This window comes from Nansenia antarctica (assembly GCF_963989245.1).
Source record: "Nansenia antarctica genome assembly, chromosome: 5".
NCBI classification, from domain to species: domain Eukaryota; kingdom Metazoa; phylum Chordata; class Actinopteri; order Argentiniformes; family Microstomatidae; genus Nansenia; species Nansenia antarctica.
In genome coordinates, this window is record NC_137690.1 from 14,538,568 (window position 1) to 14,559,726 (window position 21,159).

The 21,159-nt window shown below is 43.7% G+C and overlaps 1 protein-coding gene across 2 annotated transcripts in view; it reads right to left on the minus strand.

Annotated features, from left to right (window-relative positions):
- efna5b (ephrin-A5b) overlaps nucleotides 1-19,555 on the minus strand; it is a gene marked incomplete at both ends in the record, with an annotated part of 90,044 nt that extends 70,489 nt beyond the window's left edge. For both annotated transcript variants that reach the window (XM_080531245.1, XM_080531244.1), the window contains one exon: nucleotides 19,431-19,555. In XM_080531245.1, coding sequence (XP_080387371.1) covers nucleotides 19,431-19,555 — 125 coding nt within the window. The remainder of the gene's footprint in view (nucleotides 1-19,430) is intronic.
- Nucleotides 19,556-21,159: the final 1,604 nt, after the last annotated feature.

The window sequence follows — 21,159 nt, forward strand, 5'->3', positions numbered from 1 at the left end:
TCTCCTAGCCTTTCCTTTCCTGGCCACTTGCTCTGATCAGCACATTATTTCCCTTTGTCTGCAGAACCTTCACCTCTCCCTCTACCGTTGCTAGCTATATTACCATACAAGCACAGGAGGAAGCAGACTGGACACACACACATACACACACATAAACACATACACACACACACACACACACACACACACACACACACAATCAGTGACACTGAGGCAAGAACAACCAGACCGGTTTAGTCTGGGGTGGGGACACTGCGTCATTGAGGACTAGTCTGTGATTCACCTTGTGACTCACGCATCCCTAATGTCACTACATCTACACAACGCCACTACAGGGTGGGGAAATAGGGCAGAGATGGCACTACTACCCACCACCCAGAGCAAATACACATACACACACACACACACACACACTCTCTCTCCAGAATGTTAACAAATAAACTTTAAAAAAGGAAACAGGAAAAACTGAGTGACTGATTAAGGACAAACTCTAACAAACAAAAGGCTCAGCTTCCTTGAGGAGCAGTCCCAGTCATTTAGCCAACCCATTGCTTTTAGTCCTTGTCCTGAAGCTTTTGTCAGAGACGAAGAACTGAGAACTGCTGTTTTTATTGGTTCTCAACTTGACTCCCGTTCAGAAGCAAATCTAACTAGACGGAACACTACATGATGAGTGTGTGGGTGTGTGTGTGTGTGTGTGGGGGGGGGGTGTGGGTGTGTGTGTGTGTGTGTGTGTGTTCATGAGTGTGTATATGTGTGTGTGTGTGCGTGTGTACATGTGCGTGTGTCTTGACTGCTCCGAGCATCGCGTGCCAAGAACCATCCAGGGAAATCTCTCCCCGGGCCCACGTGACCAAGCCTAGCCCAGCAACGTTCTCAAGACGTAGGGCACTTATCTACCAGCCACCCTCAGTCCTCCGCCCTCCACCCAAACCCCATCAACGCCACGGGACCACGGAAGCGTGAGAGAGGGGCCAATGACAGACACGAAATGTGGCACGATGCAGGGGGGGGGAGCCCCTCAGATACACCCACCCCTACCCCGTCACCCCTCCAGCCCTGGCTATGTGGTTAACTCCTCATGTGCCATGAAGTACTGAGTACAGACACACACACGCGCATGTGTGCACGCCTACACCCACACCCACACACACAGAAACACACAAACACCCACACACACACATCCAAACACACATACAGACACACACACAGGCACACATTCAGACACACATCCAGACAGACGTACACACATACACCCAGACACACACACACACACACCCCTCGGCCCTCAGACCCTGGCTATGGTTAACTCCTACCATGCCGTGCAATACTCAGTACAGCTGTTCTCATGAAGAGAACAGTAGAGAAAGACTGTATGACTTAGAAGTGAACACGAGGCCGAGTGACCTTGACAAACAAAGACCTAACATTTTCTTAAAATAATAAAGTTTTAGTTGTATAGTTTATATTGATTTCTATCAGTAAAGTTCCTACAAAAAAGCTACAGTATTTTGCAAAATGTTTGAACATATTGCTTGTTGGTTTAAATTAAGACAACATTATTGTTGTACAATTGCAATCCTAAAAAAATCCTATACATTCTACAATTTATTAAAAGCCATTTTACTTCAGAAATAACAGAACATGATTATAGAATATAACCCTAGGACTAATATGAGGAGGGAAATGTATTTTTTTTAAATAGAAAAAAAAATGACATCTTATGAGCAGGGATGTTAGTCATGGTAGGATGTTATTTTTTCTCTTTAGGTTCTAGGGGGAGTTTGGATAACCTTTAAATCTCCAGTAAGCGGGTGATCTCCCAGACCCTGTGTTACGCTGAAACGCATTCCTCTGACCTTCCAATTAGAGCTCACAACCGAACAGCAGCAACACACTAAATCTTCCCCGGGCTGCATGTTTGGACACTTGTATAAAACAGCCTGCTATAAAATCATTAGAGGGCCGTAAAACACTGGAAAAATACACAATTAAAAGACTTGTGGAAAGACAGAAAAACAAAGCCGGGAGGGTAGGAATTATCCTGGGCTCAGAAATCGGAAAATAAAACATATACACAACAGACACAATAACACACTTGTCAATGTCACAAGACCAATTGTCCACTTTGGGTTTTTCTTGGGTATATATTTACTGCGTATCCTTTCTATATTGCTGGAGATAAAAACAGAATATGACACTGAATTATAGTGTCCACTACCAGAGTTCATTCATAATCTGCATTCCATTTTTGCAAATACCATAACATCACACAATTTTTTGGGGGTACGGTACTATTCAATATTAGACATAAAGTTGACCATACTGGACTAAAACATATGATTGTAAAATGTAAGATGGTCACACTGTAGATAAATCAACAGATTTTTAAATGTTATTCTCATAGCAATGTTGTAAGCACCAGAAGCCGCCATAGCCCTCATCTGAGGGGTGTGTTGACATATAATTGATTTCTGTTTGTTTAAGAGTTGTAAATGCATAGCATGTTTACACACTTGCCTATGAAAAAGACATTAGCGCTACCTCTATCAATTTTTCATAAATGTCACACTTGTTTGTGCATTGGTATTTACAGTTGAGTCTACAGATTGTTTAATTCTATACTTATTAAGCCAGTTAAAGGTGAGTAAACGATAGTGAATAGACTAGATAAGACTTGATTTCTCGCCATAAATACATACTGTACATACCTACGTAATAGATCATTGTTTGAAAATATGGCAAGAAAACCATTAGGGAAAGACAATAACATATCTAACTTCTGTACAATCATATTACCAATAACACAATTAACCCTTATATCCCATACATGGCATTATATTTAAAGATACAATTAAAAAATAATTGAAAATAATAATAATTTCAGTGGGAGTAGGCAAAAGGTCAGGACAAATTATTAGCATGGAGGGTCTCATCAGGAAGGAGAGGGAATAGCTGAGGCAAATTAAAAGTGAAGCGGTGTATCGCTTTTTAAAATGGACGCCAGCTCTGCATGCAGATTGAGAGAGAACCTCAGCCCACTGTGGGAGGAAGATTTCCTCAATTAACTTCACAGCGAGAGAGAGGGGAACTAATCCATACCTGCTCACGGCGATAGCATTGCAGGCCTAGCATATTGAGCCAAGCTGTAAATAAACGAGTATGAGCGCAGCCAAGCGTGTTAGGTCTCTCGCACAGTCTCATTTATGTTGGAGAGGACTAGATTTCAAAGGGTGGTGACTATTGTTGTCATGACAATCAGAGAAATGTCGTGTGCTCTTACAGGTCAGTGGTGTTAATGATAATGATGTAGGACTCTCACACTCAATTGGAGGCAGCCAAGCACTTGTTATATTCAAATGAGTTATTTGAATCAAATTGATTTTAGTTAAAATATTCATCAATCTTTTTAGATGTCATTTAGATGTGTTTCTACTTTACAGAAAGAGGAACACTTTATTGCAATACATTAGCAAATACATTTGAAGATAGTTTGGGGGGTTTTAGTATATTTTGCCTGATAAATAAATGTCTTTCCTGTCTATTGTACAACGGTATTTAAATTAATGTACTGCATGCAACACTGCATCACCCATATACACAATTTTGGAGCTGTTTTAGTAACAACATTGTATGTCGCTATGTACTTCTTTTATTAATTGCTCTGTTATTGCATGGTTAATATAAATAAACAGATCAATTCCATTAATGTGCAATTAAAATGCAATTACAAAAAAAACTTTGAACTAACATCTTAGTACAATGTTTTAACGATAATAATGTGTGTCATTAAACATACTGTATAGAGCAGGATATATAGTGTCACCAATATTGTCAAGTATCTTCTTCAAGGAAATTATAAAATGATACTTAAAAAGATTTGAGGCGCATTTTAGCATTGATCGATCTACCAGTACATTACTTTTAAATGAGGGTAATTTGGGAGAGTTTGGTGCAATCTCTGTCTGCATCTTTACAGAAGGGCTCCAGTAGGTGTATGGCCCTTAAGTGCACTCGTAAATCGGCTTTATGAGTTTCCAAGACATATCGCCACTAATGTTTCCACTGGACGGCTTTATGGCCACATTGTAGTTACGCCAGTGAAAGATACTTTCTAATATATTACAAAAGTGTTGTTGAAAAAATATATAGCTTGGACAGAGTGCTTCTTTTAAAACTATAATGGCATGTACAATACAGCTATCAAAGCGGATTTATTGTTAAACTCCAATGAGTACTACTCTGCAGTAAACATAAAAGGCTACTGAAATTAAACATTCAGCACAACATTGGTGTGATCATGCAAAAAAAAAGATTGGGTGACATTCACGACTCAAAAACTACGGTAAATTAGTTGAAAAATCAAGTAGAGCAAATCAAACTAATCAATGATTTTGTTTGGCCTTGACATGGAATCTATTAGTCTATATAATGTCAAGAAAGATTGTTCCAGGTCGCTTATTTGTGCTTCATGCCTACGCACACCATGCGTTGGTGTGTATGTGGCATGCATGTACAAACACACATGTCCAAATTAGAGACTGCATGTGTGTGCTGTATATTGTTCTCCAGATGTTCTCCTTTACAGATCTCTAAACGCCCAGCACCTTTCAGGACCTTTCTCATTCCCATCATTACCAGTCTTCCTCTCCCACTACCACCCGATCCCCCTATCAAAGCCGGGCCACTTTACCAAACATGATCCCTGCGTGTTGTGTGTTGGTTGGTTTCGAGAAGAGGATTAAACATTTCCCACAACCCTCTGATGTGGACCATATCTCAGGTTTCCCTGTAGCTGGCTGGCTGTGGGTTATTAAAAGCTAAAGGGGCTTTGTTATGGAACACAAAGGGAGTGCTAGGCAGCAGTTAGCAGGGCTTTGTTAAGGGTCAGCAAGGTGTTAAATAGGCTACACCTGGGGCTATGTTTACACCTCAACCTGAGAAGCTTGGCCTTCTGTGTCTAGGTATCCCCATTCAGCCTGAGCGAGAGAAGAGAAGAGAGAGTGAGGAAATATGAAAGGGAAGGAAATGGTAGTATTGTATATGAGGAGAATACAAAGCAGCTCCAGCTCCAGCTACAGCTCCAGTACTAGAGATAGATACTGGTTAAATAGACTGCCTGACAGAGGGGAGAAAGATGAGGAAATGAAGAGTGAAGTAAATTAAAAGGAGAAATGTGACTGCCAGCGATTTTTCCAAGATGGGAATTGTTGTCTTCTAACATTTTTTTCTGAGCTTGTCTCAGTCAATTTCTCAGTGCACGGCATCTCTTTAGTGTTGGAATGAAGCCAGTAACCCCTCCTCTCTTGAGGTGAGGTTACTGTTGATCGATCATTGTATTGTACGGCTGTAACGATGGCTCATGCCTCTCTCTTTTACCTGCCTGGGGTAACTGGGGAGAAGGTATTGGATTGGTTCCAAAATGAACAACACCACGCCACAAACACAGATGCAACATTGAAGGATTATCAGACGACTAGTCAATGACTAGTCAAGGAATAGTTAACATGTACACCAGTAATTGTTCCTTCTTTATGGAATGTAAAATGTATTTAAAAATCAAAAAAACAATACCAACAATACCTAAACAAACCATACTGTATTAGCATTTGTATACTGTATACACATATATGCACAAACATTCTAATGCAACAGTAGATTGTAATCCCAAGCCGATTTGGCCTACTCTATGTGTGGGGGGGAAAAGGAGAAGAAAATGCCCAACCGTCCAGTCTGACTCTGGGGAGAGACGACATTCTGGATTGGCTCAGCGTCAGGCCTCGTTACACTGGATCCCCCTCTCCTCACCCCCCTCTCCTCCTCCTCCTTGACCCCCCCCTCCTCCCCGCCAGGTCTGGCTGGTCTACACACGCGATCCTCGTGCTAGCCACGGCTAAGCCTGGTAAAGGCTAACACAAGTTATGTGCAACATCGCCCATCAGGACCTGCCTCCTTCCCTGTCCCTCCACCCCTACTCAAATCCCCCGCTCCACTCCCACTACCGCCTGACTACACTTTCGCTTCGCATTACTTCTGCTATTCTAACTTTTCCACTTCTGAACACTATCAATTATGCACTAGAATAACACTGGGGCCCAGCTCGGGCGGCAGGATATAAAGGCCGATTATGAGTGTGAATAATTCAACCATCTTCGTGCCATGTTCCTCTTACCACTGATACAGGCAGAGGAGGCTCTGCCACTAATGTACGACGGCAGAGGGAATCTGAACACCGTCTAATGTAAGGACGCCTCTCTATCTCCGTCACAGAGAGAAGAGAAGAGGTGGGGAGGAGGAGGGGGAGAGTATAGAGCATAATTGAAGCCAAGTCCCCAGGTCCTCTCGTCATTGGAAGATTGAGGAGGATACGCCAAGTGACTGAGCAATTGACACCTGTCCATAAGAGGGCGAATCTCAGAGATTTGAGATTCTCTGAGAGCTGAGATTTCAAAATACCACCAGATTTGTACGATTTATCCCCGCGTAAAGTAGTGCGAAAGACGCTTCCAGTTTTTGTGAAACCGAGATGAAAATATTACGATTTTCTATGATTTTTGGCTAATTCAAAATCATTGTAAACTGAAAAACATGCATCTTAAATGCATACATTCATTTTGAGCGACTACGGCAAAATGGCGTCTGGCCTGAAAATGGCGGATCTTTCAGTGCAGTTGTTAAACAAAGAGGGAAAGCATCACTCACATAAAGATATCAGAAACCCTCAAGGTCACCCAAAACATCCACTTAATACTACTGTAATAGGAATTAGTTGAAGATTCAGCAGACAAATTAAAAGGTACAGACCTAACATACCATATCTACATGTACTATATCTGTCATGAAAGTGGTCAGAGTAAGACCACATTACAGACAGACTGTACCCCCAGACGGACCTACCATCACCTTCATGTTCCAAACATGTCCGCCCTGACCTTGTTTCCCAAGAATTGCGTGCGAAGGTTTGCAGTTCTACTAAGAGATCGCAAACATCTCTGAATATTTCATCGTTCTCCCCAAAGCACAGAGCTCGCTTGAATCCAATACAAGGAAAGGCTCTATCTCCTACCCCCCTGGGCTAATAATCTACCTATGGGCATTATTCCATGATGTAACACCATATTAAAATGTATAATTTTCCCCACCTGCAAACTATAATCATTATCAACAAATCCAACAACGTTGACTATACTAGTTCTGAATATGTGTGGGTCAGAACAAATGAAAATAAAAATAAAATAAAAAACAGTCTGGAATGATATGGGGATGTTTCTATTCACTAACACAGCAAGCGGTTATGGTAAAATAATACTATAGTAAATTATACTGCAAGGAATATTTTATTATTATGGCTCTCATCTGTGACACACTAAAACATACGTACTTAACACATACAGCATGTCAAAATCTGTATTTCTAATTATAATAATACTTTTTGTATCATTGTATCATACACACCATAGGAAACATGTAAAGAATCACCTAGAAAAGTATTGCAGAAATGTTAATTAGGAAAGTGAAGTGAATTAGGAAAGTGAAATCAAAAGGTAAGTAATTTTATTTTTTAAACAAACCAAAAGAATAATGAAAAGCATTTTTTTTTACTTTTCCCTGACAAAAAATATATCTCCTACAAAAATCCAAAAGCTAGACTGAAGAAATTTCATTCTAACAAACTTAATACAATTAATTGTATTAAATTAATTGCACAACGGAAACGGAAGCCCAACATAAGCCCTTTGTAAGGCGAACAATTGCTGTGCCAACATTGTCCATTCCTGAGAAACGTATAAAAAAAAATCTACGATCTTTACTATTTGGGCTTCCGTTTGCGATACCCCCCATCTAATCCTGGCTGGAATGTCTCCGGTTGTGTTCTTGGAATGAAATGGGAGTTCTGTCGTGGCGTGGTGAGGAATACAGAGCACAGCAGGTGAGACGGAACTGTCTGGAACACTGGACAGAGTGTTCCGTGAAGTGGTCTGCGTTCTATGGAACTCAAGTCGGCCTACTGTATATTCAGACAAGATTTTCGAAAAAACTAAAGTATAACCAAGAGAAAATAACAAAGCTGCTTGGTTACGTCTGAACCAAGAATGTGCGTCTATTCATTGGCACGAAACATGTTTAGAACAGCACAGCTGCATAAATTTAAATCGAAATGACGTTAGAATGTCATTGTTTTGTTATCAAATTGCATTCTTTAATGTCTCTTATGTTTGTTTCTGTACTGTGAGTGTACCTTACATCTGGTGAAATCACAGATTAATTGCAGCATATTTTCTTTTCTTAAGACGACTACACTCTGCACAGTTGCTTTAATCACTGTTCTCTCATTTTGTGCCATTTTATATACAGTTTAAAATTCCCAAAAGACAGCATCATAAAAAAATGCTGTATAGTTTGGCTCAAACATGGCTGCCAACCTCTTTGTGTCTGGCTGGCGCCACGTTCTATTTTTCTTCGCTTGGGCGCCATGATGCTTGAAAGAGGGTGGAGGAGAGGGAAAAGAGAGATAGAGGAGGGGGAGAGAGTTAGGAGTAAAGGGGGAATACAGAAAAAGAGAGAGAGAGAGACCCCAGACGATGTCTCATAGCAGTCAGCACTTAATACACCTTAGCCATCTGGAATAGGCAAAGGGGATTGGCTGGCCTGTACACATACTGTATACACACACACACACACACACACACACACACACACACACACACACACAGATGCTGTCTGTATTAACCAGCCGTCAGTCAGAGGCTGTAGCCACAACACTAGGCCTAAACCTACAGTGAGCATGCTGGGTCACCTCAGCAGGATCCCCCAAAACCCAGGACTTATTACAGCACAGTTAAAGAACTAGTAATCCCTCAGATAGATAGAGAAAGAGGGGGGGGGGAGGGAGGAGAGAGAGAGAGAAAGAGAGAGACCCCCAGCTGTCCAAGGTTCTAAGAGCTATAGGGAGAGAGGGGCAAAATGGAGATCAAGAGAGAGAATGAAGAAAAGGGAAAAATGCCTTTTCTTAACGCATTTCTCAAATCCACAACATTCTGTCCAGTCATCAAACCGCCTAAACCCCATTTCACCATCCCCTTACCCCCAAGAAAAAGATGTACCCCCAAAAAAGAAATGTTTCATTTTTGACTGGACCTGGACTGACAAAAAAATAAGCACATGAAAAACTCAAGTGTGCCCTCATCCTTTGACAAAACACACACACACACACACCCACACCCACACCCACACGCACACGCACACGCACACGCACTCACGCACGCACGCACGCACGCACACACACACACACACACACACACACACACACACACACACACACACACACACACACACAGAAGGATATAACCCCAGGCAGCCTTCATCACCTCTGTTCATCCAGAGGGCTTAGGGCACTTCGGAGGCTCCCTTTAAGTCTCACTTATCTCATTAGACCTTTAAAACTGATTAATATGAATGCCAGCAGAGGCCAGGCCCTTTCTAAAGGAAGGAGGGAAGGAAGAGAAGAGAAGAGAGGGATGGGGAGATTTTCAGAGGAAGGGGTTTTGTGTCCCAGGACAATGAGCTGATGGCTTTTTAAGCCTCTCAGTGACTGTTGGGTTAATACCCCAGGCAGCAGTCATGGGATAGGCTGCTGGGGTTTCAAAGGCTGCTTCACTCCACACTCATGGCTCACACATTTCAGGGGAGAGAAAACAAACAACCGGAATAAATACAGCAAAGCTAGCAACTTGAGCTCTGTGAAATAAATGAACTCCCATTTTGTGTGTGTGTGTGTGTGCGTGTGTGTGTGTGTGTGTGAGAGTGTGTTTAGGAGTGTGCGTATGTGTCTGTTGGCATGTGTGTGTGTGTGTGTGTGTGTGTGTGTGTGCGTGTGTGTGTGTGTGTGTGTGCGAGTGTGTGTGTGTGTGTGTGTGTGCGAGTGTGTGTGTGTATGTGTGTGTGTGTGTGTGTGCGTGTGTGTGTGTGTGTGTGCATGCGTGTGCGTGCGTCTGTGTGCGTCCATGTGCGTGCGTGTGTGTGTGTGCGTGTGTGTCCTATGTTCTTCACGGTGTCATATTTGGCTATCTGGGATAATGTTTTGGATAAGCCAGACGAGCCAAAGCTGGGCTCTGAGGACAGGAGAGGGTGAGGATGGATTTAACACACATTCCCGGGATCAATCTTTTCCCCTCCAGGATATAAAATGCACGCTTACACACAGACACACACAGACACAGGGAATGCAGCTTCACACAGAATGGGAAAACCTCTTGTCTCTGAGGAGAAACCTCTGAAAATTAGGTCAAATGATAGTGCTGTGTGTGCTCTCATGGCGCCGTGTAGCACGTGTTTCTCCAGCTTCATTAGAGAGGTTCAGCTCACGGGTCGGGTAAGGAGAAGAAGGATACACGCACCACACACGCTTCATCTCTACATCAAACCCCTATCAGACAAAAGGTGTGAACGATTCACCGCAACTGAGCCAATCCGATTGAGCCCTAAGGCACACTGTACATTTTCTAACATGACTTCCATGTAAAAAAGTAACCCCCGACTAGATGAAACGATGTTAAAAATCAGTGGTCTGAATACCACGACTTCTAAGACCGAAGTCAGAATACTCAAGCCGAGACACAAACATGAACGCATTGGGACACGGAAACACACACGTGGGATGCGCGGTAGACACACGTACACAAAGTAGAAACAGGCCAAAGGAAGCAGAGGTGTCACAGTAGCTAACCCTGGGTGCCACTGAAAAACCCCTCCGCATGTGGAAGTCTTCAGTGTCAGAGGAGACAATGCTGAGGGCTAAACCTGAGCAGGCTTAATCCTGTCTGCGCAGACCCTGCAGCCCTGCCGTCACTGGAGCCCTAGCCCGTTACGGTGACACCTTCTCTGGGGGGAAAAACCAAGAGCTTCCCCCTCTGAGAACCAGACATCCATCCAGCCAGCCAGCCAGTCAGCCAGCCAGCCAGCCAGCCAGTCAGACAGTCAGCCAGGCACATGCATCTTTAAACCTTTGGCAAAAATCAGAAAGGGAGGGAAGAGGTGGACAGGGGGGAGGGCATGGAGAGAAAGAGGGAAGAAAGAGAGAGAGAGAGACAGAGAGAGAGATGGGAGGGAGGGAGTGAGTGAGGGGTAACAGGGTAAAGACAGAGGGGCCTGGGGGGGGTGCGGCGGGCTGGATGCCACCATCCCAACCACTCTCTTCAGATCCTATGTCGCCCTCGCCTCTAAACCTCTCCCCTCCTTTATGTCCCTCCCACCCTCCTTCATTGCTCTCTCTATGAACATGCTACAACTTCAGCTGTGCCCCCTGTCCTCTCCCCCACCACCCGCTCATCTCCCCCTCTCCTCTCTTCTCCCCACCCTCCTTTTCTCCCTCCGTTGTAAGCGCATGCATAGTTTCAGCCCTGGCTGTGCAGAGCGGACAAGGAGAGGAGAACAATGGCTGCCTTTCAGCCTGCCAGGGCCTGGCCAGAGAGAGGCTCGGCCGCTGGTGTGTGTGTGTGTGTGTGCGTGTGTGTGTGTGTGTGTGTGTGTGTGTGTGTGTGCGTGTATGTGTGTGTGTGTGCGTGTGTGTGTGTGTGAGTGTGAGAGAGAGAGAGGTTTGAGAGCTTGTGTGTGAGAGATGGAGGACCAGGGTTGTTTGTGTGTGTGCGTGTGTGTGTGTGTGTGTGAGAGAGAGAGTGAGTGAGTGACGGAGAGAGAGAGAGAGAGAAAGGTCCTAGCTGGTTTGGAAGTGTCCTGTTTAGCACCGCCTCTTTCCCTCTCTTTCTTTCACCAACAGGAGATTGAACATAGTGAAATCCTCACGGTGTGTCGTTTAGTTAGTTTGTTTGTTTATGACTTGAGGGGAATTACGTTGTACAGGAGGGAACACTACAGAGAGCTTTTCAAAACAATGCTGGGTTTAAAATGATCCATCCACTAATGTGCTGGATTGTCTATGACAGCAGCCGACAGCAGACACTAGACCAAGAACACATCCTGACACTGGCTGTGACAGAACACTGACTCCCTGACGGTGTATAGGTGAGGAGGGGGTCATTTTCTGTCTGGCTAAAAGCAGCACTCTGTCATGCATGTTTCTATTTATGGATATAGAGGTATGGATATAAACTCACTAGACTGTGTTAGACTAGGAAAAATGACCACCCAATCCAACGGTACGAGGTCCCACTATGTTTTGTCTCTGATTTTCTGGTGAGTAATTACCTCATGACTCATTTACGACAAGCTACAACCGTCAATTACTGTAGGTCTTTATTCCAGACCTAGAGATGTGTTCTCTTATGGGATCTTTTCTCCACACTGCTGGCCAGCTAGAAAAACATCCACTCACTCCCCCGCACAGCTATCCCCCCCCCCCCCCACACACACACCCCCCTCATCCCCCACCGTCACCACCACCAAGTTAAATAAGGAAAACGTCAGTGAATGTCCGAAAGCAGCGTACCATGAAAGGAATTATCTGTGGAAAATGTGTCTGGCGAAAAAGGGAACGAGCAGTCTCAATCCGTCCTGTCACATTTTCCAGTCGCACAGAAAATGGCGTAAAGAAAAAAAATAAGATTCAATCAAGTCGTTGGGGTTTTTTCATGCAAATGATGTTATTGCGTAAATGCAATTTAACTTGGAGTGTAAATGAGTTGAACGGCGACACAGAAAACGAATCAAGCAAAACTAAATGAGGCGGTTTACATCAAATAAATGAATAAAGCATTTCGTTGTACACTTCATTAAACCTAAAATATACAACATTACAGCTGTTTTCTTGTTTTAACTATTTTTGTTAAGTAAAAAAAATAAACATATCTGTGCGTGCAGTCCTTGGCCTGACCTCAGCATAAATTGAATAAGTCCAATACAGTCACGGCGTATAACATGCTGTATAATGCTAGTTATGTTTTTGGACTCCTTTCTCTAGGTTGGCACAGTGCATAGGGGAATATGTTGACATAGGAATATGTTCCCCATTTTTACATACAACAGGAAGCACTCACACAGCACTACTGTCTGGAGATTGAATAGAGGGCTTCAGATGTAGGGTACAGCATGGAATGGTGCGGTATGGCATCGTTTAGGTTGGGGTGCGGCAGCAACGGGTGAGGGGGGAAAGGGCGGGGTCCCTCACGAACCAGCACAAGAGCGCCCGCGTCTGGTCAGAGGGGGCAGATCAACCTCACCTCATTCCCAGCTGCTTCTGGGGGGGGGGGGCATTTACTGCTCCAGACAAAGACAAAGGCATAACGTCTTGAAACTCAGAGTTCTGGAATATTGTAATCTAAAATTCCCCTTCAGACTGGGAGGTTGAGAACACAAGTGACTGACTAAATCAACATGTCGAACTGGAAAAAGGAAAAGTATTTTTTTTATCAATATCGTAACAGATTATTCTAGAAGAACAGTTTACTGTTGTCCACACAATGGGTGTTACGTAAGCTGGTAAATACTTGATTGTTTCTAAGTAAAACTAAAGGCCCAGTGTTCCTGTGAGGGGGTTGAGATCACAAAGGGATCAGTTTCAGCGCTACACTTGACCTTGGAGTGAATACGCCCCAAATAAAAACCTGGACATTGCAATGGCGTGCTGTAACAGCATAGGGCCACCGTGTGTCATTGAAATGAGGTGGGTACACAGTGTTTTCTGTCGGAAATGAGGAGGGCACAGAGGGTTTGCTGTCTGTATCGGAAACCCAAACCTCTACTGGTGGAAAATATTTTCTCTGACCACTTAAAGTGTCAAATCTACAAAATGCCTGTTCCTCTTAGGACAATTGAGATTCATTCATTGACATATCTTAGGTAAACTGCTCATATTTATCCATACACCTTGGTCAGGCTATGACATGTATTTATCTAATCATAGTAATAATGTAAAATAATAACTTGCTATTATTATATGGATATATATATTCATGAACAGCAGAGCAAATAGTAGAGCAAAGAGCTAATATCCACATTATCCACAGTATTTTAATTGTTTTGTCTGAATAGAAACGTGAAAAGACAGGTTAGTACAAGGGCAAATTCTGATATCTTAAAAAGAAATTACGTTGTTTTCACTACAAGAAATGCACTTTTTAGCAACACCAAAACTGCAAAAAATGTAAATCAAACAAGAAAAAATGACATCAAAAACAACAAATTTCTCTAGATTCCTTTCTCACAATAATGTATCTCCAACCAGAGGCTATCTTCCAGAGGCCCTGTGAGTGGGGCTGTCCTACCCGCCGCTCAGCACTCTAAACAGGGTCACGGCCAAGAGGCCTTCCCCTCTCTGCTCACTGGAGAACAGCTGCTCCATCAAACATATTTACCATACATGGTGTTCTGTTGTATCCCATGAAATAACCGAAACTACTCCTGTTTGTTCTCGAAATTAAGCCTGAGCGCTATTTTATGATTTAATCCCATGTTTTTTTTGTTTTTTTTTGGAGTGCTCCAACACAACCTGGATGAAGTAGTTCTATTCGGGAAATGGCCATGGGTAAGCTCTGGCCGGCGCTGCAGGGATGAAAGAACGACAGAACAAGAGGTCATTAGCGAGAACTAATCAGCTTTCAATCAGAGAGAGAGAGAGAACGAGAGACAGAAAAAAAAGAGAGGGGAAAGGGTGAGAAACCCAAGTTACAGAGAAAGGGTCGGAGGGGATAGAAAAGAGGAACAGCGTGAACAAAGATGTATGAGCAAAGAGGGGTCAGATGTAATCAACCTCATCTCCACTCAGCTACTAAACTGAACATGCAAATGTCATAGAAAAACCTATAAGGTCAATAATAAATACCCATAGCAAAATTGAACATGGAAAAAAGGCCCATAATGTAAGTGAATAAGCTTTGAGGTCCAGTTTCCGATATCACCAGACGGATCAGGTTTGGATAGCGACCCCGGGGTACGGACGCTGGCTTTTTCACTTTAGTCAGTATATGTATATGCCCAGTATGTGTTAGTGCACAGTCAGCAGACACACACACACACACACACACACACACACACACACTCACACTCACACACACACACACACACACACACTCACACACTCACACACACTCACACACACACACACACACACACACACACTCACACACACACTCACACTCACACACACACACACACACTCACACACTCACACACACACACACACACACACACACACACACACACACACACACAGTGACAGACAGTTTGTCACGTCCTGCTGGTCAATGACAGGTAATGAGAAGTCCAGCAGGGAGAAATGTAATTATTCGACTTTGTACGAGTCTGGAGGAGAAGGGACTAGCCCTCTGTGACCTCGCGGCTCATTCTTCACATAGCAAACACACACACACACACGCACACACGCACATACACACACACACACACACACACACGCAGACACACAGAACGAGAAAAAAAGCCATGGAAAGGATAGTGGATAACAACACAATACTAAAACTGTGATATTTTGGAAAGTTGGATACATCCCAGTACAAATGATCACTGACCACTCACAATTACATTTAGACAAGCCATCAGTACCAACCGTCATACCAACATAACCTTACACAAACACCAAGGGTACACAAAGGCTTCCACATACACACGTACACACATACACACGTACACACGTACAAACACACACACACACACACACACACACACAGGCTCACACGCGCATGCACACACACACACACACACACCTAGTTAGTAACCCTACTGTCGTTCTATGGATAACTTTCCTCTTAGAGTGTGTGTGTGACCTCTGCGTGTGTATCTCTCGGGGTGTGCGTGACCTCAGTGAGTTTGTCTTCCCGGCAAGCCGTAGAGGGACTCCTGAAATATCTAATTATATTTTCTGGACTTAGTGTGGTAGAGAGAGAAAGAGAGAAAGAGAGAGAGTGAGAGAAAGAATGGTCCGAAGCTACGGGGGGGAGGGAGGGCACAGAGAGAGGGCGAGAGGCTCTGTCTGACTCTCACCATAACAGCATGATCTTTATGACAGAGAGACTGTCCTTTCATCGGGATAAATACTGTCAGGTACTAAAAGAGAGCAGGGGTGGGGGTTAGGGTTCGAAAACTCTACCGGGCTTTGGGGGGGAGAGAGAGAGATGGAAAACGAGAGGGAATGAGAGAAAGAGAGAAAGAAAGGGGGATTCAACCGAGTAATGAAGCAGTTAGCAGGTTCCTGGTCTCCTGCTGGAGGTGTGAGGAAGCTATTCATTTCGCTAGAGGAGCCAACAGAGCCAGAGAGCCAACAGTCTGCTGCCTACCATCACAGTAGTGACACACCTCACGTAGTACGCCAAGCACATAACCAATTCATCTCATCAGAACTCCTCTCTGAAACGTTGATTAAAATGATCTGAATTGGCTGCAGGAAATTCACAAGGCATTTGAATTGTAGGCCGAGTATATCTTGTTTTGTCTAGAGTATAGTTCTGTTGTGTTTTCTGTTAGCCAGTAAACAGCAGTCGGTGGACGATTGTGAACTTCATAGAGCTTCGGTAGAGAGCAAGACACACACATACGCACTCCATACAACAGCAGGCGTCCAGCACCTGAATAGACGATTGGACTCAATATTTATTTGCTGAATCATCAGTGAGTACATGTTTGCTTGGTCCTCTAGCCTGTCGCGTCACCTTCCTAGTTGCTGACATGGCCCTGGAGGGGTGAGAGTCAAACAAACTCTATTAGCGTAAGTTGAAGCGAATGACCAGAGCTGAGCTGTGCTAAACCTTCTCTGAAAACCCTGTTTCCTTTCTCTAGGCTATAGACAGGAGTTCAAAAAAGCACAAGAGGCCTGGGAAGCAATCTATTTCTCCTGTTTTACAGAGACATAAAAGTTCAACATGTGTAGCAGTCTAGTTCTTCACACTGACTTTTTTTTTTTTTCCCTCTTCAATTTCAACACGGATCTGAGATTCGAAGTCAGTTGACTTAAAACGTTTTTAATTTTGTAACTTTATATTTTTTTTTCTTTCACTGGAACTAAGCAAACTTTCAGGAACATCTGGAAGAGATCAACTCCTCGACGGGGCCGCCAGTCAACTCTTAATGAAAAATGTGCAGTTTAATGAAAGTGTGTCTATCAGCGGACCCCATCAGATTCCGCTCAGATTTGCGTTACTTCTATTGAACAGAGAGGTACACTAATAAACAGCCCGAGCTAAGCTGCAGTGGAGACCCTGACCACAACAGTCATGGTCTGGTCCTATCTGCCCTGTGGATCTACAGAGCCGCTACAGTACCTCAGGCTTTAGGGTCCCTATACTGAACAGTACGCTTGGACCATGACCACTAATTGCTCTCGGCGTTAAATCTTGTATTCAGAAACTTAAAACTGAATAGAAATAGTTACACAACAACATCACGTTGTAGAGTATGACTCATGGCTTTGTGTGTATTTGGAAAATAAACTTAGGATTTCATTCAACAAACACTAAATACTGTTGGCAGTTGAATGAACAATCACTTAAATTGTATAGTACTAGTAGTCTGAGTAGAGTGTATGTATGATGGTCTTAAAAGTTCAAACATGTCATACATGTAATAATGCTGAACATATTATGAATAGGTATACACTCAATGGACAATGTGAAAGGATGTGAATGCTGGTTCTGATCAGATCATTTGACTTAACCTTTATGAGACACATATGAGCCTGTATTTGGAGAAAACCAACACATCTTTATGCTTCTACATGGAAACCTACTCTGACCTCCTTCTAACAGGCTACACTGTTTAAATGCTGTTCAAATTGGTGCTTCGTTAATAAGACATGCACACACACACACACACACACACACACACACACACACACACACACACACACACACACACACACACACACACACACACACACACACTACATGGTGAATTATAAGTCACTGTGCTCTTTACCAAGTATGCTGTTTAAACTTAATTTATGGATTCTAAGTATTATTTCTAACTCATATATCAACACTCACTTTTAAAAAGAACCCCAAAAAAACATCCCGACAATCTTACACAATAGACGTAGCCTAATTAAGAAAAATAATACGTTTAAGAAAATAATCAAAAAAATAAACTAAGTCTATAATGAATTAGTACATTGGTATATTTGTTTGTTACTGTATGTATTTAGGCTATTGCGCACTGTTGAGTTGTTCTAGTAAAGAACGTGTTCCAGTCTTCAGTAAAGCGCGAAGTTCATGGTTGCCTATCTCCGTTTGTTAACTAGCTCCATTGGCTTATTTCGATATGTAAAAAAAAATATTCTGATTATTAACCTTTTACATGATTGTGGTTTTAGGTGGGCTATGCTATGGTTTTATGGGTAACTTGCTTCTCTCATAAGTTAAAAAAAAAGTTTGTCAGCCTCCCGTCCAACGTGAAAATGTATGGCAATTAGCAGCCTATATTAATTGAGTATTGAGTATTCATGACTCAGTTATCTAAAGACTGTGTATGCTGCATAATTGTTGATGTAGGCTAATTCCGAAGTGAATTTATTTTAATATATTTAAATAGCAAAAAGAGCGTCCTTTCGGCCTGGTTAAGCGTGTTCCTAGTGTTGTATTGATTGCTAAAGTACATGTCGACCCGCAAATGCGTCCATTGAAGTCGCAGTGAGGACACCACTTGTTCCTCGCAACATTATCCACAATCATAAGCCTGAGATCATCCAAAGATGACTGAATTAAAGGCTCTACTCTATCTTACATGGTGCCATTTTATGCGCGAAGTGACCAACGCTTGTTGATATCACGCTCAGAACCGTCGCCATAATAGGCTATACATCATTACGCGTGTGCGCTACAAGGATCAGCGCACTCTCAGGTTTTCATACAAATCCAGCAATTTTAAGTCAAGAATAATGACCTATTATTTTTACACTGCGCCCGTCAGACAGTCCGGCACTGGCAGCACCCTTACGCCGGGGTTGGGCTAACCAAACACGGGTAGCGGACACAGGAGTAATAGCCTACAACCAGAGATGACTCTCCAACCGTGCGCTATTCATGGCGACAATTGTCCAATGAGCTAACGTTCATATTAAATAGTATACAAATATATGTTTTAGATTAATTGACCCGTTTGATTCCATTAGGTGTTCACATTGATTAAAAAGGCGCTTTTTCCCATAGAGATACCCAAGAGTGCGCACAGGTTTCCCCTATGCTCAGTTGCATCAGGTTAACGCTGCCTCCCAGTATTGATGATGGGGAATAATATTATATATTATATATTATCCCGCTAAAATGACTGGTCAATGCGTAGTAGCAGCTCTGGAATATCACCGTAGGCAATCCACTAACTAACAGACAACCTGCCCTCACATTGCAGCGATACGGTACATCGATTTGATCCAGCGAAGAGGGTTCCACACTGTAAGCTCCGACGCGGAGAGTGTGGAGACCCGAGACAACACCGGCCCGTTATACGGTCCATACGGCTGAGTGGAACCTTACCTGGGGTTGGTTCGGTTCCAGAAGACGGCATAGCGGTCGGCCACCACCTTGGAGCTGGGTTCCTGGCTAAATACACACATCCACAGCAACAGACAGACGAATAGGACCATTTCCACTTGCAGCATCACTACAGCGAACTTCGGCACGTCCTATCCTCCCTCTTCGATTTGGACTCGCTGCGCAATCGGCTTTGGGGACACTTCAAGCAGGATGCTGTCTCTGGTTCACATCTGGGTGCCTTTATGTCCTCTGCTCTGTCGCATGTAACGGTAAAATAGACAGTCAGTTCAACAGCACAACATAAATTCTCAGTATGTTATCCCCAAGGTGCAAGGTGCTTTGATAGCGCAACCTGCTGTAGAGATGAGATGACCATTCGATGGTCACTTGAAATGACACTTCTTGCTTTAGATCAATACACAACAGTGTGATAGGGGAAGTTATGAAAGGCGAGTGTCACTGTATTGAGTGCGTCTGTCGTTCTGGTTCAGGTCCACGGTCTTGTTTTATCATGTGCTCACGGGGCGTCATGCAGTTTTGACGGCCCCCAAGATGCGTATGATCACTTCTTGAGTCTGCACAATATTTCTCGCACAATTTCACCAACAGTTCACTCAATCAAAACGAGTCAGATACAACACAATGTGCATGGTTAATGTCCTAATATGTGCCGATCTGCTCCTTACGGCCAGGCGGTGAGCTGTGTCAGGCCAGCAACCAAGTGCTTGCAGGCTCAGCAGATCAACAGCGCAAGCGATAAGTCCCAAGATTTAGAAAAGAAAGAAAGCGAAGCAATGTGTCCAATGTCACCATACAGCTCAAGTCAGATGTCCATGGTTTGCTGATGAACTTCTGATGAAAGTCACAGACTGACAACCCCTGGCAGTGGAGTCGTAGCCTATTTCGTAACGCTATCTCTCTGCTCCGTACGATAGACTGAGGGAAAAGGCTGGTGTCCTTTTCTCAACGATGTCTTGGAAGTGTCACGGGTAAGGTGGGGAGGAGGAGTCCCTCTCTCTCACTGGCAGAAAAGGCTTTCTCATGCGCCGCTGTGTGACAGAGAGAGACGCGTGTTTACCACGAACCCCAATGCCAGCATTCCACAGTGTCCCTCCTCATATATAAGGCATGGGGAGAAAAAATAAATTAAAAATCATACGCGACTCATGTACTTCATTCCCCTGATGTTTAGATTCAACGGGACGCAGAGGGAAGGTGAGATCAAAGCAGTCCCAACGCCGACTGCGATAGAGTGGGTTCGGTTACAGCCCCCCAATCGGAGGATAGTCAGTCCCATTGGTTTGAAATGTGAATGGGCGTCACACACTAACAAAGCACAATCCCTCCCTCCCCCTCAAACCGAACTAATTCAATTACTAGGAGGTAGCTGAAAGCATCGTTTTCACCGGGAGGAGAAGCTCAGGACAGTGACCGGTAGATACACTGTCTGCCAGATCCAGCTGATAAACGCACGCAGCAGGCTATTTCATTACCGCGCAAAAGTAACGGACCAAGGGGACCAGTGGAGGTTCGAGTTACGCGGTGTGTGTGTGCTGTGTGTGTGTGTGTGTGTGTGTGTGTGGGGGGGGGGGGGTGCATGCGCGAGAGAGAGAGAGAGAGAGAGAGAGAGAGAGAGAGAGAGAGAGAGAGAGAGAGAGAGAGAGAGAGAGAGAGAGGGGGGGGGGAGGGATGATACAATTTCGTACTTATTAAATGAATTGCTTGACTT